At 39.7% G+C, this 25,626-nt stretch overlaps 1 protein-coding gene across 1 annotated transcript in view; it reads left to right on the top strand.

Moving 5' to 3' along the window:
* Positions 1 to 22,428, top strand: part of LOC144601320 (mitoferrin-1-like) — a 42,052-nt gene extending 19,624 nt beyond the window's left edge. The window contains exons 2-4 of the mRNA XM_078413363.1: positions 9,942 to 10,170; positions 13,814 to 13,870; positions 21,197 to 22,428. Coding sequence (XP_078269489.1) covers positions 9,942 to 10,170; positions 13,814 to 13,870; positions 21,197 to 21,717 — 807 coding nt within the window. The 3' untranslated portion in view covers positions 21,718 to 22,428. The remainder of the gene's footprint in view (positions 1 to 9,941; positions 10,171 to 13,813; positions 13,871 to 21,196) is intronic.
* The last annotated feature ends 3,198 nt before the right edge of the window (positions 22,429 to 25,626 follow it).

Here is a 25,626-nt window from a genome sequence, read left to right as displayed (position 1 = left end):
GCGTTTGCGCACATTTTTGTCCTTTTCAAAAACCAGAAATCCAGTACCAATTTTTGATTGAGTCGTAAATATTTTGACATTGATCCATTGTCATTTCTGCTGCCCTTCAAACTTGTTTTATAAATTGTTTACACTTCAATCAGAATTTATTTTGTGAATCAGGCAAGACTGTTTGTCTTTCAAATTCATTCTGTTCTTTCAAGACCAATCCCACTGAAATCTTTCCCCATGGTTTCCAAATCATTTTTTCTTGATTGTCTTTCCAATTCCTCTGAAAGTCTGAGGAAGGGTCATGACCGGAAAAAATATCTGTCCGCTCCCTCCATAAATGCTGCTTGACTTGCCATGCTCCCCCAGAACTTTTTTTTTCCCACTCATTTTTGCTTCAGATTCCAACATCTACAATCTCCTTTGGTTTTGGTTGGCTGTGTTCCACCCCCTTTTTTCAGGGCATTGAATTCCAGATATCTCACAATGCATTTTAAAGTCTTTACGTGTTCCCATTGTATCTTTTACTAATCACAGTAAATCATTGTCCCCTAATCCTTAGAATGATCTGCTGATAGAAAAAGCTTCTCTATTTTATACCAATTCTGCAGGGTTGGCTGTTAATTTGTTTTCAAAAAGGGTTGATGAGGCCCAATGTGAACCATTACTGTGACTTAGTCATATTTTGTGGCACTTGATGACAAACTTTTAAATGAATTGGATTTGTATACGATGATAAATTCATTTAGTAAAATATTGATTTGTCTTTAATGTGTGTGACCAGAGTAAGTTTTTATTTTCCTTTGGTCAAAACGGTGACTGATTAGCCCGTTGACTATATTTTGATTTTTTTAAAAATGGGCAAGACAAGTTTTCAGTTTTAAAATCAAGTGGCAGCTCAATCAGGTGAGGTTGCAATTAATTGGTGGTTGATATAATTGCAATCCTTTTGCATTTTCTTATAAGCAATTAAAATCAGAAAAGCTTTGTTTAAAACTCTAATTATACAAGGATTTATTGACAACTTAGTTTGAAAGAAAATTGCATTCAAGAGAGGCCTTTTTTTTAGAAACCTCTAAATTTAGGGTGGACTATTTCCAAAGGCTTATCAGAGGCTTTCAGTGTAATTTCCCTTCCAGTGGGAGGATATGGCCTTTCAGACTCTTTTGTTTATGGTGGATTTCCATGGTCATTGTAAACAACAATATTAAAACTTTATTCGTGTTTTTGTAAGAATTTTGGACTGTAGCCTGTGTAAATGGACGATTTAAAGATGATTGGATTCTGCCTGTGCAGTCTGGTAATCAGGTGCCATTATAGTGCTACAGAGAGGTCAGATCTAAAATATGTGCAATTTAAATGATTGGGAAAACAAAAATTCCACGTGAATGTGATCGCACCTGTTGAAATTACATTATTTTATGTGAAATTGGTGGTTGGCAATTTCTGTTTCTGCTGTTAATACCAACTTAATGCTTCTTGATGGTGACTTCTCTTCAGAACTGTTTTGAACTATTGACTTTTTGTCCGTTGATGCATTTTTGAATGTTTGCACTGTTTTTAATTTATTGTTCTTGCTGGTTGAGGAAGCAATCTTGGAGGAACTTCCTGCTCTTCAACCCGGTATTGGCGCTTTTAGATCTGGTTTGAACAAACACAGCGCCATTGACAATGAAGCATACTCTAGATCTTGCAGTGAAATGTTAGCTTGAATCATGTGTTCAAACTATGAAATGGAACCTCGTCACTTAACTCGTGTGTCCATCCAGCCAGCTGTGTAAAACTGATATTTTCATTACTGGAAAATGTGGTCACAAGACTCGATTAAAAATTAAAAGAAAATTCTTCTCTGAAGCTTAATGAAAAGGAATGTAGTGTAGTTATTCAGCTTTGTGGTTCTGCTCAAAGCATGCCAGTTGCAACAAGGACAAATTATACGATACGATAGAACTTTATTCTTCCCCAGAGGGAAATTGCTTAAGATGCTAAAATCCATACAGTTAATATATCTAAACAATTGGGTAGCCAGCAGTTTGCAACTTTATGGGTTACGTCCAGGTTGAAGGCTGATTCACCAACATAAAATTAAAATCAGAAATGCTGGACACACCTAGCAAATCAGGCAGCATCCATGGAAAGAGATATAAAGCCAATGTTTCAGAGCAATGACCAGAACTGGGAAAGAGAAAGCAAGTTAGTTTTAAATTGCAGAGTGGGTAAGGGATGGATAGGATAAAAATAATATCTGAGGTGAGGCTAGGATTGTCAAAGTTTACAAGGGCATCTGGCTAATAGATTAGTGAGGGCAATGGGGAAGAAACAAAAAACAAAAACATATGGAAGTTGTAAATTCTGAGACCAAAGAGTGCCAAAAACACTCTATAGAGAGCATTGTCATGCATAGAGAGGAAAGCTGACAATCTTACAGATGGTCAGTTTGCAGCAAAACTGGGGATTTCTGATTCAGTCCAAAAAGGTGAGTTGTCTGAAATGGATATTGAGACCCAGGATGTGTAGGAAAAAAAACTGCAGATGCTGATTTAAATCGAAGGTAGACACAAAATGATGTAAAGGTCGGGAAGTTGGAGAGAGGACGACCATTGGCTGAAAGTTGATCATTTAAGTGTGAAGTCTGGTAAATTGGACAATCGGGCAATTTAATTGGTGATATAAGCAAGACTTGCAAAAGGGTGCAGCCCTGACCGGGTGCAGCCCAGTGAGGGAAGTGCCCTGTGAGAAAAGTGCGAGTCTTCGGCGAGGAGGCTGAGGTGAGGAGGGTACAATTGTTTTAAGCCAGACACAAGGTAATGGCGGAAAAGTTGGTGCAGTGTGTTTCCTGCAGGATGTGGGAAGACAGGGATGTCGCTGGAGCTTCTGGGAGCTACACCTGCAAGAACTGTGTCCAGGTGCAGCTCCTGAAGGGACATGTGGTGAAATTGGAGAGGCAGTTGGATGACCTCAGGGCCATCCGGGAATGCGAGAGTTTCCTCGACAGGACCTATTGTGAGGCTGTCACGCCAAGGGTCCAGGTCGAGCGAAGGTGGGAGACTGTTTCAGGGGGGAGTGGACGAGGACTACAGGAGACCCCAGTGGCTGTGCCTATTGCAAATAGGTATACCCTCTTGGGAACTGTCGGGGCAGAAGACGTTTCCAGTCCGAGTGGCGGACCTGTTGGCAAGGATACTCGACAGGGGAAACCAAAGTCAGGAAGAGCCGTAGTGGTCGGTGACTCCATCGTCCGAGGGACGGACAGAAGATTCTGTGGCAGCAGGAGGGACTTGAGGATGGTCTGTTGCCTCCCTGGTGCCAGGGTTCAACACATCACGGACCGGCTTCAGAAAATCCTAGTGAGGGAAGGCGATCAACCTGAAGTCGTGCATGTGGGCACGAATGACGTCGGGCGGAAGAGGAAGGAGGTGCTACAGCGGGAGTTTGGAGAGTTGGGAAAAACACTGAGAAGTAGGACGTCGAAGGTGGTTATCTCTGGACTGCTACCGGTACCTCGTGCTGGTGAGGCCAGGAACAGAGAGATAGAGGGTATGAATATATGGCTGAGGGGCTGGTGCAGAGAGCAGGGATTTAGATTTCTGGACCACTGGGATCTCTTCTGGGCTAGGGGTGACTTGTACAAAAGGGACGGGTTACATCTTAACAGCAGGGGGACAAACATTCTGGCAGGCAGGTTTGCTAGTGTGACACCTGTGGCTTTAAACTAAGTAGTGGGGGGGAGGGGTTGACAAATTGTGAATATGAAGATGAGGTAAAAAAAAGGGAATACAGGAGATATTACAAAAGACTCTCGGAAGAATGGGAACAGAAGTTCTAGAGGGGAAAAGAAATTAAGGGCAGGGCCAATTGTGACCGATGTGAGAGGGGAGGTGAATACAGAAGTTAAAGTGTTGTACTTAAATGCGCGTAGTATAAAAAAAAAAGTGGATGAGCTTAAGGCTCAGTTAGTCATGGGCAAGTATGATGTTGTAGGGATCACTGAGACATGGCTACAAGAGGACCAGGGCTGGGAACTGAATATTCAGGGGTACACAACGTATAGAAAAGACAGACAGGTGGGCAGAGGGGGTGGGGTTGCTCTGATGGTAAGGAATGATATTCATTCCCTTGCAAGGGGTGACATAGAATCAGGAGATGTTGAATCAGTATGGATAGAAATGAGAAATTGTAAGGGTAAAAAGACCCTAATGGGAGTTATCTATAGGCCCCCAAACAGTAGCCTCGACATAGGGTGCAAGTTGAATCAGGAGATAAAATTGGCGTGTCAAAAATGTAATGCTACGGTGGTTATGGGAGATTTCAACATGCAGGTAGACTGGGAAAATCAGGTTGGAAATGGACCCCAGGAAAGAGAGTTTGTAGAATGCCTTCGAGATGGATTCTTAGAACAGCTTGTACTGGAGCCTACCAGGGAGAAGGCAATTCTGGATTTAGTGTTGTGTAATGATCCTGATCTGATAAGGGGACTAGAGGTAAAAGAGCCATTAGGAGGCAGTGATCACAACATGATAAGTTTTACTCTGCAAATGGAAAGGCAGAAGGGAAAATCGGAAGTGTCGGTATTACAGTATAGCAAAGGGGATTACAGAGGCATGAGGCAGGAGCTGGCCAAAATTGACTGGAAGGAGGCCCTAGCAGGGAAGACGGTAGAACAGCAATGGCAGGTATTCCTGGGAATAATGCAGAGGTTGCAGGATCAATTTATTCCAAAGAGGCGGAAAGACTCTAAGGGGAGTAAGAGACACCTGTGGCTGACCAGGGAAGTCAGGGACAGCATAAAAATTAAGGAGAGGAAGTATAACATAGCAAAGAAGAGTGGGAAGACAGAGGATTGGGACTCTTTTAAAGAGCAACAAAAGTTAACTAAAAAGGCAATACGGGGAGAAAAGATGAGGTACGAGGGTAAACTAGCCAATAATATAAAGGAGGATAGCAAAAGTTTTTTTAGGTACGTGAAGAGGAAAAAAATAGTCAAGGCAAATGTGGGTCCCTTGAAGACAGAAACAGGGGAATTTATTATGGGGAACAAAGAAATGGCAGACGAGTTAAACCGTTACTTTGGATCTGTCTTCACTGAGGAAGATACACACAATCTCCCAAATGTTCTAGGGGCCGGAGAACCTAGGGTGATGGAGGAACTGAAGGAAATCCACATTAGGCAGGAAATGGTTTTGGGTAGACTGATGGGACTGAAGGCTGATAAATCCCCAGGGCCTGATGGTCTGCATCCCAGGGTACTTAAGGAGGTGGCTCTAGAAATAGTGGAAGCATTGGAGATCATTTTTCAATGTTCTATAGATTCAGGATCAGTTCCGGTGGATTGGCGGATAGCAAATGTTACCCCACTTTTTAAGAAAGGAGGGAGAGAGAAAACGGGTAATTATAGACCAGTTAGTCTGACATCAGTGGTGGGGAAGATGCTGGAGTCAATTATAAAAGACGAAATTGCTGAGCATTTGGATAGCAGTAACGGGATCATTCCGAGTCAGCATGGATTTACGAAGGGGAAATCATGCTTGACAAATCTACTGGAATTTTTTGAGGATGTAACTAGGAAAATTGACAGGGGAGAGTCAGTGGATGTGGTGTACCTCGACTTTCAGAAAGCCTTCGACAAGGTCCCACACAGGAGATTAGTGGGCAAAATTAGGGCACATGGTATTGGGGGTAGGGTACTGACATGGATAGAAAATTGGTTGACAGACAAAGCAAAGAGTGGGGATAAATGGGTCCCTTTCGGAATGGGAGGCAGTGACCAGTGGGGTACCGCAAGGTTCGGTGCTGGGACCCCAGCTATTTACGATATACATTAATGACTTAGACGAAGGGATTAAAAGTACCATTAGCAAATTTGCAGATGATACTAAGCTGGGGGGTAGTGTGAATTGTGAGGAAGATGCAATAAGGCTGCAGGGTGACTTGGACAGGTTGTGTGAGTGGGCGGATACATGGCAGATGCAGTTTAATGTAGATAAGTGTGAGGTTATTCACTTTGGAAGTAAGAATAGAAAGGCAGATTATTATCTGAATGGTGTCAAGTTAGGAGGAGGGGAGTTCAACGAGATCTGGGTGTCCTAGTGCATCAGTCAATGAAAGGAAGCATGCAGGTACAGCAGGCAGTGAAAAAAGCCAATGGAATGTTGGCCTTCGTAACCAGAGGAGTTGAGTATAGGAGCAAAGAGGTCCTTCTACAGTTGTACCGGGCCCTGGTGAGACCGCACCTGGAGTACTGTGTGCAGTTTTGGTCTACAAATTTGAGGAAGGATATTCTTGCTATGGAGGGCGTGCAGCGTAGGTTCACTAGGTTAATTCCCGGAATGGCGGGACTGTCGTATGTTGAAAGGCTGGAGCGATTGGGCTTGTATACACTGGAATTTAGAAGGATGAGGGGGGATCTTATTGAAACATATAAGATAATTAGGGGATTGGACACATTAGAGGCAGGAAACATGTTCCCAATGTTGGGGGAGTCCAGAACAAGGGGCCACAGTTTAAGAATAAGGGGTAGGCCATTTAGAACGGAGATGAGGAAGAACTTTTTCAGTCAGAGAGTGGTGAAGGTGTGGAATTCTCTGCCTCAGAAGGCAGTGGAGGCCAGTTCGTTGGATGCTTTCAAGAGAGAGCTGGATAGAGCTCTTAAGGATAGCGGAGTGAGGGGGTATGGGGAGAAGGCAGGAACGGGGTACTGATTGAGTGTGATCAGCCATGATCGCATTGAATGGCGGTGCTGGCTCGAACGGCTGAATGGCCTACTCCTGCACCTATTGTCTATTGTCTAATGCACTTAGATGGGAGATGAGGCATTGTTCCTCAAAAATGCTTTTTTCATTGGAACGGTACAACAGTAGGAATAGGATGGAGAATTCAAAGGACTGGCCACTAAAAATTGAGGGGCACCCTTGGGGAATCTGCAACTCTTAAATTGTCTGGACTGAGCAAAAGACTAGATAGGTCTTGCTTAGACTTGTGGGTAATTTAAGTCTTTTGCCCTTGGAAGATCCAGACTAGTAGTAATGTAGGAGCTATGCAGATTTGTTTGAATGAATGTTGTTCAGAAACAATGTTATGAATATTGTTCACTCCCCATTGTGGTTCTAAGGCCACCTGCTGCTTATATTTGTCAGACTGAATTAGGTCAAAGTACAGCATTTGAAATGTAACAATTCTTGTACAGACAAAAACTTCAGCAAAATGTATTGAAATAAGTGTCTAAGTATTATTTTTAGGGTTTTAATCAGTGCAGGTAAAATTCCATTACTGCCTGGGAAATATTCACCTGAAATGTTACCTGTAAAGGCAGCTCCTCCAGGTATGATAATACAATCATCTTGATTAAATAACAACTGCTTTTGCCAGATCCAATATCATCTTGTGAACTTAATGTGAAGGCACATTAGTAAATATTACTGGGTATATCATAACCAGTAGTACTGGGTGCTCTTGTAGCTATTTTCTGCTAATCAAGCCTTTTGGATTGAAAGAGGTTTTCCCCAAGTTGTGTGAAATGAGAATCAATATGTTTAAGTTGATTAAGTGTGAGACAGTGCTGCTGATAAAGGTACAATTTTGGTAGCTGGGTGACAGTTTTGTTCTAACTGGTAAAATTGCATTTTTTCTCCACACATGGAGTAGGAAAGCAAAGCCTGTAATATACCCATTTGAAAAAATGTATATAATTAGTTTTGATGCTTTCTATCATATTATTTTCTGCAAATGTGACCTTCTCTTTGCCCTTTTATCAAAGTGTCATGTCGTGCGTATATGATTACAAACTAGAAGCAAATACTATTTTATTAATTAATTTTCTAATGGAAAAATATCTGGTATCTTGAAGATTTGAAAGTTGTGAGCCCTGAGCAACAATATAACGTGAAGAAACTCCAAATAATGCATAACTACAAGTTTCAATTAGTATTATTTGCATATTGTTTCAAAACTCAGTTGGGAAAATATGAGTAACAGTGATCTGTTGTGCAAAATGTCTCTTACTTCCTCTACTGTAAAAAAGTTCAAGGAAAGGATGGTGTTGGCAGGAAGTGAAGCTGGGTTAATTCAAAAATATATTATCAGTATGATTGTTTACATTACTAAATAATGGTTTAATTGCTTGTATGTAAAGTAACTTTAAGGATATTCCTGCAAAAATGTCTTAGCAGTTTGAATCTAACAAAAGCCTTGGCATTCAGTGGCAAATCCATCAATCTTCTCCCACCCTCTTCAATTAGCTCTTTTATGGGAAGCGAGGATGGTATTGGGATTTTGTGAAGAGATGTAATCACCATTAACGTGCAGTTCATACAAGCTGAATGCAAAAGCGGGTTCAAATAACTCTTTACTCCCTAAGTTTTTCCACTATCTTCAAGGTACAAGTCAGGGGAATGATAGACTCTTTCCCCCACTTGCTTTGACGTCATCCCGGACATAAAAAAAAGCTTTATTGGGATGCCCCTCACTACCCTAAACATTGATTACCCCTTTTTCCTTTACCACTGATCCATTGCCATAGGGCCTCTTACCACAGTGAGTGTATATAGTGGCCAGAGGCGGTAGTTGAAGCAGGTACTATAACATTTAAAAGACAGTTGGACAGGTGCATAGATAGGAAGCGTTTAGAGAGATATATGGGCAATGCAGGCCAAGGAACTCTTGAAGGCCTGTTTCTGTGTTCTATGCTGATTGTCAAAGTGAAATTGGTAACAAATCTATTATTGTGCATATTGCTTGGTATAGTGAACACATGCAATGGGAATAGATGAAACCTCATGTCTCATTTTGTAATGATAGCTTTTGCAGATTAGCTCTAGAGAAAGCAGATTTTCAAGGAACAACAATTGCTACATGGTTCAAATATGAAAAAATAGCCTTTCAGTTCAGGTAAGAATTGGGAGAAATTCACCTTTGTTTGAACTAAGGAGGTGTCAACTGACAGTTGTACTCTACACACTTGGCTCCAAACATATGGAAGTAAGTACAGCACTTGTTTAGCATTATTGATCAGTGACTCTTTTCTCCACCCAGTGCCTGGAAATAAATGAGTCTGTGCCCTAGAAGGGTGAGACAAGATTAACATTGCAGTCAGGGTTGGAGAAAATGTATACTCTTTGAACCCATTGTAGCAGACTGACGTTGTTTGGAGATTCATTAGGACTCGTAACTATCTCTTTGAAGGCCTGAAACAAACATTTAGTTTGAGATAATGCTGGATGACATAAATATCACAGCACTGATTAGCATCTTGCTACCAGCTGGGCCTTACTCTGTCTCCAACTAAGTGAACTGCTCCGATTTAATCACAACTGGATTTTTACATGTGATCACGGGTTACCATGAAAATCACAAAATCTCAGGGATGGTAGACATCTATATATGTTAAATCTATCATTTGAAATATTGTCATTAGAAAGACGAGCTGGCTTAATGAAATTGCACAAATATGGAAGTTTAAGTAGTTTTTGTAATGTTTGCTTTGAATTGAGTTACTGTATTATTGAAGTTTGAAGAAGGCTCTAGTTGAAAAACTGATTTGAAGAGATGATCTGTAAATGTATTTTAGTTTGTGAATGATGTCACTTGTTTTTAAAACTTGTTTAATTTTTTGTGGTTGGGAGTGATGAAAGGAAAATCTGTAGGTGAGATTTAAAATTAAACTAATATGGGTGAGCTTGGGTATCTTAGTGATTGGTTAAACAGTATCCAGATAGTGAATAGGCTTTAAAAAAAAAAAAGTCCAATTATCTTCCTGAAAAGCTTGTAGATTTTGATACTACTAATTCTCCCAGCTTTGAATTCTGTTCATTCACTAGATATAGTGTGATGGACTCGTACCTCATCAAGATAACCTAATGCTCAATTATGATTTTGTGTAAATTCCACTGAAGAGGTGTTGCTGTAAACCACGTGCTTTTGTACTTGCTTTAAATGGCTTTCCTGTTCTTTGATTTCAGACCCGAATGCAGAGCCTGCAGCCAGAGCCTGCTGCCCGATACAGGAATGTAATGGATGCTTTGAAGAGGATTGTCCGTACTGAAGGTTTTTGGAGGCCAATGAGGGGATTAAATGTGACTGCCACTGGTGCCGGGCCAGCACATGCCCTCTATTTTGCGTGCTATGAAAAGATTAAAAAGACATTGAGTGATACCATCCATCCGGGTGGTAATAGTCACATAGCTAATGGTATTAATTACTTCAGTGATTCTTCCTCAGTTTTCACCCTTGTACCTCATCTTCCCATTTGTTGCTTTCATGTAATCTTTTAATGCTCTGTACAGGTACCTTGACCAGAATGTTCACCTAATGCTGAAAACTACTTGTGCTGTCCTGGTTTTAAAATCTACTAATCTGCCTTCCTGTAAGCATGTTGGTCTTTTCCTAGCCTTGACTTTTTTTTCATTCATTGCTGTGATGTAACTTAGCTTTGCTCTGTGTTTTTACCTAGAAAACAGATGACAGGACCTAATGGGGACCAAACGCAACCAAATAAAACACTTGCGGCAATTATGAGCTTGTGGGATACTAAACTTGGGAAGAATGGCTGTTTTTCTTTTAAAACTCACTTTTTTACACTAACTCCATGTTTCTCGAAGATCTAAATCTTTTTGCATGTTTTTGATTTGTGTTGGATATAAATAATATTTAATTCAATTGATTAAGTAGAACATTGATTAAGTAGAAGTAAGAAGGAAAGCTTGATGGGCTGGAGTAGATTAACTAGGCCGAATGGCCTAATTCTGCTCTTATAACTTATGAAAATGCACTAGACATCTATTGCCTGACAATAGCTTGAAGAAACTTGTGTGAATTTATTTTGCACTGACATCCAAAAGTGTTTTTTTTTGTACATGGTGATATTGAACTTGAAGCTACTTAAATGGTTGAGGCATTCTGCATAGATATAATGAAGGAGAAGAATGATAAGTGTGTTAGAGAAAGTGCAGAAATGTTCATTGGGCAAGATGGAGGTTGCTAGGCAATTTCTATGGAGTATAACCATTGCCGTAGATCTGTTTAGTGAAAAGGCGTGTTTCTGTGCTGAAAATTACATGCAAGTTGGCTTAATTGCAATTGAAGATATTGTAGTTAAAAGTCTCTTTGCATCTCGAGTTCATGTGCAGTATATGTGTGGCATAGCAATTACGTTACTGGTCTAGAGCTCTGGATTAATGAATCCAGGTTCACAGTGATATAGATTTGACTCGGCTGTTCTTTGAAGTTGCTTGACATACTCAGGTATACGTAATCCTTGTCAGTGATTTACTTCAAATTTAAAAAATAATGTTTTCCAAGGTAGGACATTTTCAGAAAATCAAAATTACCGTGGAAATATATACTGAAAATTTAAACTGAAGAGGTTGAATTTGTAGATTTTTAAATTGCAATTTCTGGATTTTTAAGTTTGATAATACTTTTTGAAGAAAAAATTGGCACTGAACTTCAAATGGAAGTTTAATAACAAATCTTACACAAGATTGGTGTATGCTCCTTCTGTTCCACTCTGCAGATGGAGTTTTATGATGCATAGCTGTTTCATAACTGTCTAAACTACCTTTGTTTAATTCCACAGTTATCATTTCATTAAATATGGTTCGCTATGAGTTGACTTTCACTCTGGCTGCTACCTCATTGCCGTACTTCTATTATTTGCTAATGCTTTTAACTGGTTTCAAAAATACAAATTACTTTGACCTCAATTAAACTTTTCTTAATATGTGGTGTGCAATCACAGTCTGCAGATACTTGTTAAACTTCTCCCTCTCTCACATCAGTTGTTTTATTTGTTACTCTTTATTTTCTGGTTGTCCCTTTTTGAAATTTAGAGCCAGTCATGCAGATTATTTTTGTGGTGTGCTCCATCTAGTGGTGCTTCCTCCCAAAGAATTTTGACCTTTTTATATTGTTTCGACTTTTATCTGTCTGCCACTTAGTGTGCTTCTCAGTTTTTATTTGACAACATTCATTCATCTGGCTATTCGCCCAGTGTCTTTAGTTGATCTTCCCCTGTATCTTTTGGGTACATGCAATGTTTTACTCTCCTTTCAGCAACACTCAATCAAGAGTGCAGGAGTTTCACATTTTAACAACGTAGGTGGGTGCCAGATTGCTTAAACTGTGACTTGATAAAGATTATTGAATGTTATCCAAAGGATAATGTTTCCTCCTGATATACCTCATAACTTTCTAATATGCAATCTAGCTCACTTTAATTTTCATTTTTTTCACTTAAAATATTGGATTCCTAACTGAGCACTTTGCATAATTGACTTGGAGGTGGAGCTATTCCAGTAATGAATTTACAATACCTAGGAACTTTTTAATCTTGCAACTCGAAGCTTATGTAACCCTGTTTTGCATTAATACATGGTACTTGCTCAAAAGCTGGCAGCTACAATTGTGATATTTTCGGTTTAGCTGTTGTTTATCTTCCAATCCTTCCTCCTAGTCCCTGTTTCATTTTGCAGGTTTTGAATCTTGGTAAGTAAAATATTGGTATGTCTTTGCCATGCCTGTGTTTTCAAAATTGTGATCTGGTAGTTTAATTGAACACTTTTCTCAGAAATGCTACATTGAAGGATTTTAAATAGGTGTTTGAATTTGCCAGTTCAACTTGGGGTATAATCCTGTCATTATTTTGCTACATGTTGTAAAAATAGACCATTGATTCAATATATGGAGTTTTTAAATTTAAAAATGAGCCAGTAAGATTTTTTGGATTCTATGGTCGCTGAATTAATAACTAATTTGTATTTCTTGTGATGCATTTGTGAAGTGGGAACTGTAGGTTGGCAGTTTGCTGTAATTGAGACCTGTTATTGAGTGCTGGAGTGTGAATCTTCTAGGTTAAAACCTATCTCGGAAGAAGAAAAATGCTAACTTTGAAAAGTGTAATGCATTGCCACATTAATTTTGAATATTACGTTGCAAATCCAAACACAAGACGCTAAATCTTTTAAACCATAGCCCAGATGTTGTTCTTTGCTTTTATCTCGATACTTCACTCTGAGAGTCATCTTGGGTGCTGGATATAATCTCATCACTTGTGGTTATTTTTCATATGCAAGATGCCAGATCCAGTTACTGTTAATGCACATGCACACAAGTATTTTGGTAGAGATGGAGTTCATTCTCATCTCTTTCATGCAACCATACCCAACCCTCGCCCTACTATCCTTCCTTGGGTGAAAACAGCTGACTTGCTTAACCAGGTGATCAAATTTGATGCCTTCCTAGTTTTTAAATCTTCAGTTTCAACTTAACTGGACCTAACTGCACCTCGTCCTCAAACAACTAAACTCGCTGGTCTGTGGGGAACCAGAGTTCCAGTTGATTTGGTTGGCAAGATGAATGTTTTCCCCCTCTTTTCTCAGCTGGCCACGCTACAGAATTTAGGCATGGAGGAGAAATAAATTGGCATTAGCTTGCCTGATTGCTCCTCCTGTTGATGTGTTTGGCAGTGACAATGGCATGTGTGAAGGGCAACAAAAATATAAACGCGAGTTGAACACTAAAAATGATTTGAGCTTTCTGAGCCATTCAATATATGTAATGACAACGAGGACTTTTACCCAGTTTTCTTGGCTTTCATTCACCTATTTTCCTCAATCAAGATAGATTTGAGGGACAACTGTGAAACAAAACGGTCCATCAATTAAAGTAGTATCGATTCCTATCCACACAGAGCTCTGAATGTTCTGCTCTTGGGATCCTTGCAGTTCATGCTGTTATAGATATTTTGATATCTTTGGGGATACAATTTCCTCCAGCAGTGTTGATAGTTCTGTGTGATTATGACCTTTATTCATGTGTGGAGTTTCTTTTACAGGTGCAGCAGGATGTGTGGCAACTTTGTTTCATGATGCAGCTATGAACCCTGCTGAAGGTAATGTTGACAGTATTAAAAATTTAACTGCAAATATTGCCCTTATTAATTGTTTTTTACTTAAATGTATAAATACAGATTCCAATCAGATGTCTGTGCGATTGTTTTGAAAAGTATTAAATGGTTCAGAGATTTTTGGGTCTTTGCAACATTCCTGGACTGTTCGTGGTGTTTCCATTTAGAGCTTTTTTTGGTTCTATATTTTCCTTAAAGCTTTATTCATCTGTTGACACTTCCAGTAGTACTGGACTGTTTAAGCTGCTGTTTACTGATGAAACTTTAAACCAAATGGCACTCCTCAATGAAAATGGGGTTATCCAAATATGCTGGATGTAATTGTTACCCCTCTGCTAATATTCTTAAAACAAATTTAAGATTTAAACCTCCTAGCAGAGTCAGGAGGTATGGAGAAAAGGCAGGAACGGGATACTGATAGTGAATGATCAGCTATGATCACATTGAATGGCGGTGCTGGCTCGAAGAGCCATATGGCCTACTCCTGCACCTATTGTCTATTGAATTACCTGGTCATTGCCACATTGTTTGTTGAAGCATTGTAACAATGACTTGGCATTTGTTCTCGAGGATGTTAGCAGAATTAGGCTCTGTATTTCCTACAAAAGAGATTACACTTCAAGAGTGTTGCGCTATCCAAAAAACTGCTTTGTGATGTATATAAACAGAAGACTTTTGTTGTCATGTCACTTTTACTAAATGAATTTTACTCTTGATCAGAATTAGACTAATTTTCATTGAGCAATTCTCAATTGAATATATTTAGTGAAGAACTGATCAGAGGGACTGTTTAATACTCTTCCGCCACCGTAACAGCAGACGACATCACAGAACTTAGTCTGTATCAAATCTGCCATACAGTTTTATTGAATGGTGTTCAGAGGAAATATATTTTAAAATGTAGAGAAAAACAAATCATTTTATAAATCTGTAACCGACTAGAAAGGAATCTATATTTTGATAACGCACATAAATGCTGAAGGAGACATCGAAAAGAACAATCTGTTGTCTCCGGGAAGGCATGCTTTACCAATGCCTACTTCTATAATACTTTACACTTTAACTCCTGGGGGTTGGTAGTAGGATTTGAAAAATGACTTTTTACTTCCCTCAACTTTCCACTCCCTTCCACAGGTAAAATATTTACACCCAATAGTGTGTTGTTACTCATTAAATTAACATTTATTTGCTGTTATAATTTCTAATCTTGCACTATTTCCTGAAAATAAAGAAAATGCCGCTGCTTCTAAAACAAAAGCCGGGAATGCTCAGCAGATCAGGCTGTATCTGTAGGGGAGAGAAACGATCAACGTTTCAGGTCAGGGATCCTTTTTCAAAACTGAAAAAGCAACAAAAAGAAGTTTGTAAAGCTGCAGGGAGGCTGGGGGAGATGGATGTCTCTTAGAGTAAAACTAGTGTGACCATGGGGATAAGATGGTTTTTTTCCCTTTGGAATGGAGAGCATGCCTCGCCTGACCTGCTGGGCTTGTCTTCCTGTTCTTCATTTTTCAACTCAAATTATTCTGCCTCGCCCACTAACCACTCCCAGTTGCACATTAACCAGATAACCTTGTCCACAGCTTATCGTCATGGTCAGCCCAGTTTTACTCTATTGGAGCCAATCCTCCCTGCAGCTTTATAACATTCCTGTGTCTCCTTTTCAGTTTTGACAGTTTCCGACTTGAAACGTCGACTGTTTCTCTTTGTACAGAGGCAACCTGACCTGCTAAGTATTTCCAGCATTTTTGTTTTTGTTGCCCTCTTTTCTGTCCATCTCCACTCTTCCTTTTCCACCCTTGCCTAACTATATACAAAAGATTGTTCCTGGATTTCCCCCAATGCTGCTCTGCATTAAAAAATGGGAATTTAATTTCTTTCCCCGCGTGCATTTTATTTTTTACTCCGTAACCCCATGACACAATTGTACCCTCTTAAGCTTGGCTTTGATAATTCTCAGGTATTGGGCTTTATTGTTCCTTTTCTATGAAATCTGATATTTTAATGGATTTTTAAACTATGCTAATCACATTACATGTGACTTGTTTTTTGCTTTGAACCTTTAAGACTATTCAGTATGGCTTTTAAGAAATATGAAGAATTTGCTATACACTTAAAAGAGAAATCACTTGGCTTTTTTTTTGCACTTTTGGAGAAAGGTAGAAAAGGGATGAATATTTGTTTTACTCAATGAATTACTTGCATTGCTCCCTGATGTTTGCAGCAAATGTAACCTTTTTGTTTCAGCAGCCTGAGGTTCAAATATATGTATTTTAGCTTTTATCTTCAAACATAGTGTAAGTATTATAAAATGTACTTGTCAATGCTTCTTGGCTACTCCATGTAACAGTGTTTTTAACATAGGGCTATCTCGGCTTTTTTATCTGGATGCAAAGCCTGTGCCTTTGTGAGTAAAGTTGCTTTCCGAAGCTGAAAGTGGTTGTGTTCCCACTTCCTCTTTGCCCCTGATGAATCAATAAAATTTGAGGTAAATTTCAGCTTGTAACCTGGATAGTGTTTTGGTAGGAAAGGGATTAACTATTTTGTAGATCCGCTAACTGCTTTCCACCTGATTTTGAAGCTTTCTATTTTTTAAACAAGCACGCTAATGCCTCTGATTTTTCTCAAAAGAAACAAACTTTATTAAAACTTTGTGTCCTACTTGTAAGTTGTGATCCCAGGAAAATTGAATTACGCTTTAGGCAAGATAAGGTAATCTTGTGTGCACTCTTTCCAAGATGAAGTTATTGTCTATGTAAAGCCTTGACAACAACTTGACTCAATCTTTCAACTGGAAAGAGAGGCCAAGCGCATGGGAATGGGTAATTTCCAGTGGGGTGCATCGTTGGAGTTTGTATGCTGAGCTGTGCTTGCTTTCCTTTTTTTTTTTACTAGTAAGCTGTCTCGAGCAAATTGACAAGTGGTTTATGTTTCTGACCTCGTGCCAGGAGAGTTTAGTTAATGGATTCGGTATGACTACAATTGGTCTGACTGGCCTCTTGATGTACTGTTTCTCTGCAATTCGGTGGTCCGTTTTGAAGTCCACATAAAAACACATAAATTACCCAATGTGAATAGTTGCATCCTTTCATGCTGGCAGTTTTGACCTGACTAGTAATTTTAGCATGAGCATCCTGGATCATCACTGATTGCAGCCTTAGGTTTTTCAATTCTTACACATTGTTTGGGTTCAAAATGTTGAAATTTAAAAGGTTCAAGGAAATAACCAGGTGCTGCATAAATGACAGTGAAATTGGTGTTGATTGATAAGCAGCAGAAGCTTTTAAAAAACCCAAAAAAACATGTTTTTAGTAGCTTAATTGGCGTCACCTTGTGAAGGAACTATGCAGCTGGGGAAACCAAGGTCATGTGTATGAAGGTATTTAAACTACTGGCCTGTAGGATGAGGAAGACCATTCTTGTTATGCAGGTGTAGTGAGCATTTAAACAGAATGCATTGCAGCTAATGTTTCTAATGGTGAATGCCATTAATAACATCTTAGCTGCAAGCTTTGCTTTGGATTTCTCTCCACTTTATTATTATTCTGCCCTCAATACTTTTTGCCCATGGTGCTTGCCCCATCCGCCAAACCTCTCCCTCAACCATCTGTTTTTACTCTCCTGTTGACCACAGGTTAAGGGGGTTGATGTCTTACAATATCGTGTCCAGGCGGCCCATACTTGTGTGTTTGAGCCTAGGCAGTGCAAGCTGTGAAGGGCAACATAAGAGACATGTTTACCAGTAGAAGTATGTAGGAAGGGCAACATAAGAGACATGTTTACCAGTAGAGGTATGTAGGAAGGGCAACATAAGGGACATGTTTACCAGTAGAGGTATGTAGGAAGGGCAACACAAGGGACATGTTTACCAGTAGAGGTATGTAGTATGTAGGAAGGAACTGCAGATGCTGGTTTAAACCGAAGATAGACACAAAAAGCTGGAGTAATTCATCGGGACAGGCAACATCTCTCGAGAGAAGGAATGGGTGACCTTTCTGGTCGAGACCCTTCAGACTAATTTGGAGCAGTAAATTTGTTTATTTCATCCCCAGCCCTTCACCCAGTATTTTGAACACATACTTCAAGTGGTGAGAACAAACAAGAACATTCATTCCTTTGACTTGTATGAAATTTCCTGAAATTCTAACTTTATTGAGCTCAAGTATATCCCGGAAATGTGTACAGTTCCTGTTCTGCCACCTATGCGTTTATGTCACTGGATTTTTTTTATTTGATTCACAAATAAATATAGGCAATAGAAAGAAGTTCCTGTTGTGGTAAGCATTCTCATGGTTATAAATTGTAGCAATGTCTGAATTTAAAATGCTTTCTGTCATGACACGTGAACAGTTCTTTTTCCTTTGAATGTGGAAGGTTTTGCAGCAATTGCGATATTTCTAAATTTGATTCAGTTTACCAGCAGACAATGGAAGTAGCAGGTTATCTAAGGAATGCCAAATCTCAGAATATGGATCTGACCCATACCAATGGAACAGTGGCATTTTGCAGTTTTTAGCTGGGTGATTTGACTGGAAACAAGACGAGGTGCTGGTCCTTGCAGTTGCAGTGGTCCTCCATACAGGAGGCCACAGCCAATAAATTGGAGTGGGATGAAGAATCAACATGGCAAGCAGTGTGAACCTCTGTGCCCACGGATTGAACAATGGTGCTCTCCATTTGGTTTCTCCAGAATTGAGACAGAGCGCATTCTGAACATCTAGATTGGAAGAAGTGTACATCTTCACATGTAAAAGACTCTGGATGTTGGAAGGGCAAGTGCTGCATTGCCTGCAGCTGCAAGGAAAAAAAAATCTCAAAGATGAGGGGGGGGGGGGGGGGGGGGCAGTGGTTTATGGAAAAGGGAACTGGGATGTAGCATTTTCTTGGATTCCCCTATTCCTAAATTAACTTTTTAAATTAAAAATCATTTAGATATTATTTCTACTAAATTCCAGTGTCTTCTGATGTACAAATAATTATCTTAGGCTTTGGAGAAAATGTTGTACGTTGGTTTGTAGACTTAAGGGTGCCTGGCAGGCTGTCAATCGGCTTTATCTTTGTAATCCAGCCAGGTGGGTATTGAAGCACGTAAACAAGCCATTCAGATGTTCACCAAACAATTTAACGAGCATGCTTTTAATTATTAAAAAATATCTTAAACATTTGCCGCAATTACCATAATAACTCCAACTCTACTTTTATATCTTGAAATAGAATTATACTGAAATCTCTAACATGCTCAGTGGAAGTGCATTAGGCTGGTCCTTTTCAGTCACATTACTACTTGTTATACTTGCCAGCTCTAGCACATGTCTTTATGTAGCTGGCTCAGATTTAAATTGGAGCATTGTAAATGGCCTCAATTGATCAGTTTGCTGCAGTAGGGTTATGAAAAGAGCGAGGGGAAGAACATCGTTTTTAAGTGACTCATTTGGATAGTACCTGATATAATGGGTAAGACGAGGGATTGAGCTTTGCTGGGAAGACTCAAGATTTGCCTGCTGAAATTTGGGTTCATAAATGCACTGTTACCTGGAAGTCGCTTGTTAAGTTTATGAATCTTATGGCAACATACCACGTGGCCAGTCTTGTGTTGAGGTAAATGTTAGAATTTCATCAAACATTTTTTAATTGAGGTAGTCTCTGCACTTAATGATAAATCAATAATTTGGTAAATATTTTTCTGCAGTAGCTGAAAGGACGGGTTTGGAGGTTTGCTATAAGTGAACTGCCTTTTAAATGTTGTAATCCATTTTTCTTAAGGGGAACTGTAGTTCTTCCCTGCTGTTATCGGGCCACTGAACCATCCGATCAACAACTAGTGAGTGGTCCTGAGCTACTACCTTCCTCGTTGGAGACCATCGGACTATCTTTATTCGAACTTTACTGGACTTTATTTTGCACTTAACGTTATTCCCTTTATCGTGTATCTGTACACTGTGTTTGGCTCAATTGTAACCATGTAGTCTTTCCGCTGACTGGATAACTCGCAACAAAAAGCTTTTCACTGTACCTTGGTACACGTGACAATAAACTAAACTAAACTCAATCTGCAAATTCTGGAAATCTTTTCAGAAAATGGTTCGACCTCACTTGGATTTCAGTGAGGTTTGAGATAATTACCCAGGCTTCTCTTTTCCATCTTCTCACTAAAGTCTGCAAACCCTTTCTGCAGTATTTCAAGTAACATATTTAGGGACGTTTTCAGGTTTTTATCCATTTCAGCTGCATGGTGTAGAGAAAAATAATGTGGGAAGTTGAAGAGGAGCTGCCTTTTGAGTCACAACAAATCTCTTACTTGGTCATCTTTTGAGAAATGAGAACATTATTCAATTTCTTAGATTCCATTTTTTTGTCTAAATCCATAAAATGATCTTTCAGCCTGTTATCTAAAATGGACCAGAGCATCCTTGCATAAACATTTATTTTTAAAGTTGGATTCAGTAGTTGATCAGTCTCTTTTTGTTGGGTGAATCCTTTCGGTAAATAATATTTCAATTTACTAACCCCATGTCATTTTGTCTCTTAATTAATACTGTAAACAAGTGATCCTATGGAAAAACAAAAATTTGGCCAATTTTCCCTTTGAACCTTTATGTACTGACTGAAGCTGGCAGTGGAAATTTTGCTTGACATCATGAATTGGCAAATGTTAAAAATAACATTTTACACCTACATTTTGTTCATGTTAATCAAGAATAACAATAGGGGCAAATTTTAACTGTATATATGCTGACCAGTATTGAAATCTGTGGTTTGACATATATTGGGAAAGATGTAGTGAGAAGAATTTCTGTTTTGATATGAAAGAAGGCTGCATAAAGTGCAGATTAGGAAATCAGTAGGTTGCAAAATTTGTCATGATAACGGGCAGATAAGAATGATAAAGATTTTGCTCTAGGGTAACATTTTCTTTCAATTTTGCTGTTAAGGCAATCATCTACAAATCTGCCTGTTGAGTTGTGTTTTTAAAGCAGTTGGTTAAATATTTTTGAACGCAGCAACTTAGAGTCCACTTTGGCAATCCATATTCCAAATAAGTAATGAATTGCTTTCATTAAAATAAACTTGGGGCTTTGCACTTGATGGCAAAGTTGTTTCATTCTGCTGGCATGTGGGATGGGGAGGGTTGTCGACTGTTTCTCTAACTTGTTTCCTGTTCTCTCCCTTTTTAATGTTCTGTTTTTGTTGCTCTAACCCCATCTCTCTTTGACATGACCTGCACTTGTGACCTGGGATGGCCTGGAAATCGGACTCGACTTCCCTTTTCTGCGGACTGGAATCGTTGCGTTGATCTGCTGTCGAACGTTATAGTGGTGAAGCAAAGGATGCAGATGTACAACTCTCCCTACAAGCGGGTGTTAGACTGTATGAGGACAGTGTGGAAAAAGGAAGGGGCTGGAGCATTCTATCGGAGCTACACTACCCAACTGACTATGAACATCCCCTTCCAAGCAGTTCATTTCATGACTTATGAGTTCTTGCAGGAAAAGTTGAATCCGCACAGACAGTACAACCCTTCCTCGCACGTTCTCTCCGGAGCTATGGCAGGTGCTGTCTCGGCAGCAGTAACAACACCACTGGACGTTTGCAAAACACTACTAAACACACAGGAATCCTTGGCTCTAAACTCCCTCAACATCAGCGGACATCTTTCTGGCATGGCAAATGCCTTCAGGACGGTTTACCGACTGGGTGGAATCCCAGCATATTTTAAGGGAGCTCAGGCGAGAGTAATCTATCAAATGCCATCTACAGCTATTGCCTGGTCTGTGTACGAGTTCTTCAAATACTTCATTAGCAAACATCACCGTGAAAGGAGGTCAACTTACTGAAGTCAGTACTGATAAGCCAGCACTGATGCCACAAACCTACTTGGACTGCATTACTACAATCTTTCCACTGTTGCATCCTTTCCGATGAGGGAAACTGGCACTAAATGTGATCCACATTGCACTCTTTAGTTCAGTCAAAATTTATTACCATGTCTCCTGACAAATAATGTCAAACCAAAGTTTGTGTATTTGTTGTAACATCTAAAAAGCCAGGTAGACTTGGCCGTTGTCAATAAGTAAAACGCACAGGTATTTGCTGCTGGCACAAAATGGGTGTGTGTGTTGGCCATTGTTTTAAGACTTTTCCTTCTGGGTCCTTTCTTCCCTCCTCCAGTTTGCTGGGCTGTTTTATAAGATGTTTTTAAAGAGAAAAGCACATACAGGTTTACATGTTTAGCCAAGTGTCAACTGTTGCACCAATATAGGTGACTGTATCATCAAAGTAGGTCAGCATATATTAACTACTGTCAAGGTAGGCATCAAACTGCTTAGCCTAGAAGGCAAATACTGTTTTTAAACTGTATTTCACTGCACTCTTTGTATTGCATCAAGCTTTTTCATGCCTACATTTGCATCAGCTACACACCTAAAATAAGAACTGAAATGGAGCCCTTTATATTCACTGGAATATTACCCTGGAGTTAATTTACCTGGCAAAATTCTTTGCTGTTGTAGAGAAGGGTTTTCACAAGGAAGATGATTAAACAATAAGACAAACAATGCAGTGTTGTAATTTCTCATTTGTTAAGTTTCCTTTTGTGGGTTTATCACGGGACTGACATTTTTGATTTAATGAGACCGTGCATTCTGAATATTATATATTAAATTGTTATACAATTTAATGGTGCAGGAGCAGTGCGACTTTTCTGATCTCTTCCATAAATTCTCGGAATAATCAGTTGAAAGGTTTGATCTAAAAGCTGATTTTTTTTTAATGCAGTAAATCTCCTATTTAAAAATTCTGATTGGCTTGGAGAATGATTAGGATGATAAACAGCATGTCAAAAGGACTTGCCATCCGTTAAATCATCGGGGATATCTCAATCCACTTGATTTGGCAGTTGTACCTAAACAATATACTTGCCTGCAGAGAGCACATTTAAGTCATTTTTAGGAGATGTTCCCTACTGTACCTGAGGACATCTACTTCGGCTTATGCATCTGATTATAACTGGAACCCTATATCAGTAAATCATCCCTTGATTGGAAGCTTTTTCTTTTGAGGACCAAAAGGTTCTGGGGTTTTTTTGAAAAGATTTGGAATGGATTAAGTCAATTTCCAAAATAAGACACACATGCTGGGGTAACTCAGTGAGGTCAACGATAGGTGACGGGCCGAGCTTCCAGTTGGTTCATCCGAGGACCACCTTATTTAGCTCCGTTGCATCTAGATCTCTTGGAAGGGAGTAGAATGTGGCAAGTCAAAATGAGCACAATGATTCAAATAGACTATTACTATTTCAAGGTTGAACATTAAATTCTCTGGTTTCATGTTATGCCCTCCCCATCCTGGCGAGCACATGTTTCTTCTGCCACCCAGCTTCTTTCTCCTCTATGCTCGAATCTCCCATTCCTGAGTCCCATATTTCCACTTTATCCCCTTCCACTCCTATCCCTCCCTCTTCACATTTCACTCCTTTCCTTATCCTCGCACTCCTTTTCACCTCTAACCTTTGGCAGATGGGTAGAATGAATGACAATCACCATCACTGCCTTGCCTGTTAGCACCTATCACTTGCCAGGCTTTGCCCCATCCACACCTCTTTTATTCCAGGTTCCCCCCATCCCCTAACTTTCCATCAGTCTGAAGAATGTCCAAAATGTGTTTGTTTTCCTCAGGATTTCCACATGTGCAGTTTCTTGTGTCTATTCAAACCTGACTGGAAAGAGGTTGGTTCAATTTGTTTTGATGCATAAAATTAGGATTTTTATTAACAGAAAAACTACAGTGATTATGAATTCGTGTCCCATTGTGCTATTTCAATTTACTGAATCTACGTATTTGTAGGTTAGCAGCACCAAAAAAACAATTGTACAATCACTACAAATGCAGTCTGCTCATCAATGCTATGCAGGAAAGGTAAGTTTGTATCCCTCTAGGCTCTTGCCTACACGAGATGCCCTACTCCATACAACATAGTTGACTCATCATAAAAATGATCCCGTCAGCTAGATAGACACAAAATGCTGGAGTAACTCAGTAGGTCAGGCAGCATCTTTGTAGAAAAGGAATAGGTGACATTTCAGGTCAGAACTCTTCAGTCTGAAGAAGGGTTCTGACCAAAACATCACCTATTCCTTTTCTCCAGAGATACTGTCTGACCCACTCTACTATTTTGTGTATCTTTGGTATAAATAAGCATCTGCAGTTCCTCCCTGCACATTTTGATTCAGCAAGTGATTTGGATGATGCAAACCTATAGAAAGCCCTTCCATTCTTTTGACAGCAATTCATTTTGGTTGCCTGACATTTCACATCCTGACTTGGCAAAACAGGTTTCAGAAATCTGAGCTGTGATTCTTGATTTTTTTTCTTTTCTCCCCTTTTACTCAATTTTGAACATGAGTTTGGGATGATACAGGTACATGCAATATTGATTTTAATCTTTCAGGTGGAGTAATGTAACTCCTAAGCACAGATTTCCAATAACCCAACACAAAACCCATTTTTAAATTCTCACATTTGCATCAGCACCCCAGAATCTACCACTCACCGGAACAATTAATAATGGCCAATTCATCTACCAAAACGCACGTCTTTACTGTGTGGAAGGAAACTGACGCACTGAGGAAAACAGTCACAGAAAACATGCGAACTTCAAACAAATACCACTGGAGGGCAGGATTGAACCCAGCTCAGCAGAGCTATGAGGCAGTAGCTCCAAGTTCCACCACCCTGCCATTCTGAAGGTGTCTCTAAAATATTTTGCATCAACAACCCTTTTACCATTTAATATCGAGTCCCGAACTTAGTCCTTTCCACCTCTTCTCCCTCCACACCCTATTAAACTATAATTGCCTCCATGGCAGGTGCAAGGAAAGCAGAACCCAATAAAAAAACCACACTGTTGCAGGGCAAACATTAAAAAACTGCACACAAACGGCACCTGAGATCACGATTGAACCCATGTCCCTGGAGCTATGAGGCAATGATGATAACTTGTGCATCACTGCCTTGCTGAAGTATTCATTGTTGCCACTTGCAACCATTGGAACTTACCACTCAGTGAGATGGTGCAGCGGTGGAGTTGCTGCCTTACAGGGCCAGAGACCGTGTTTGAACCTGACTGCGGGTGCTGTCTGTACGGAGTTTGTACGGTCTCCCTCTGACCGCGTGGGTTTTCTCCTACACTCCAAAATTGTAAATTGTCCCTAATGCATAGGATTTTGCAAGTGTACTGGGTAGGCCCGTGCTATATCTCTAAAAGTCTTTTTTTTAAAAGATGGTGTATATGCCTTAGTCTAAACAGCCAAAGCTGTATGGAACACTTAAATACTTTCTGAAATGGTCTAGCAAGTCAGCCAATCTGTTTCATTAGTATTGAGTAAAAGACTTGATCATGCTAGCAATACCCACATCTCAGGAATGAATTATGCAGTTTTAGTTTTAGAGCTACGACGTGGAAACTGGCCCTTCGGCCCAATGAGTCCATGCTGACCAACGATCAAGTCAAGTTTATTTGTCACATACATACACAAGATTCAACCCGTTCATTAGTTCTGTCCTACAAGGGGCAATTTACAGAAGCCAATTAACCTACAAATTCTCTCATCTTTGGAATGTGGGAGGAAACCGGAGCACCTGGAGAAAAGCCATGTGATCACAGGCAGAACATACAAACTCCACACAGAAGCACCCGTAGTATCTCTATTCTTTTTATGGTTCCAAAATGGATGATCTCATAATTT

Source organism: Rhinoraja longicauda, chromosome 16, assembly GCF_053455715.1.
Source record: "Rhinoraja longicauda isolate Sanriku21f chromosome 16, sRhiLon1.1, whole genome shotgun sequence".
Classification (NCBI taxonomy): Eukaryota; Metazoa; Chordata; class Chondrichthyes; order Rajiformes; family Arhynchobatidae; genus Rhinoraja; species Rhinoraja longicauda.
The sequence above is the reverse complement of the archived record's forward strand: the minus strand, read 5'-3'. Positions and strand labels throughout refer to the sequence as shown.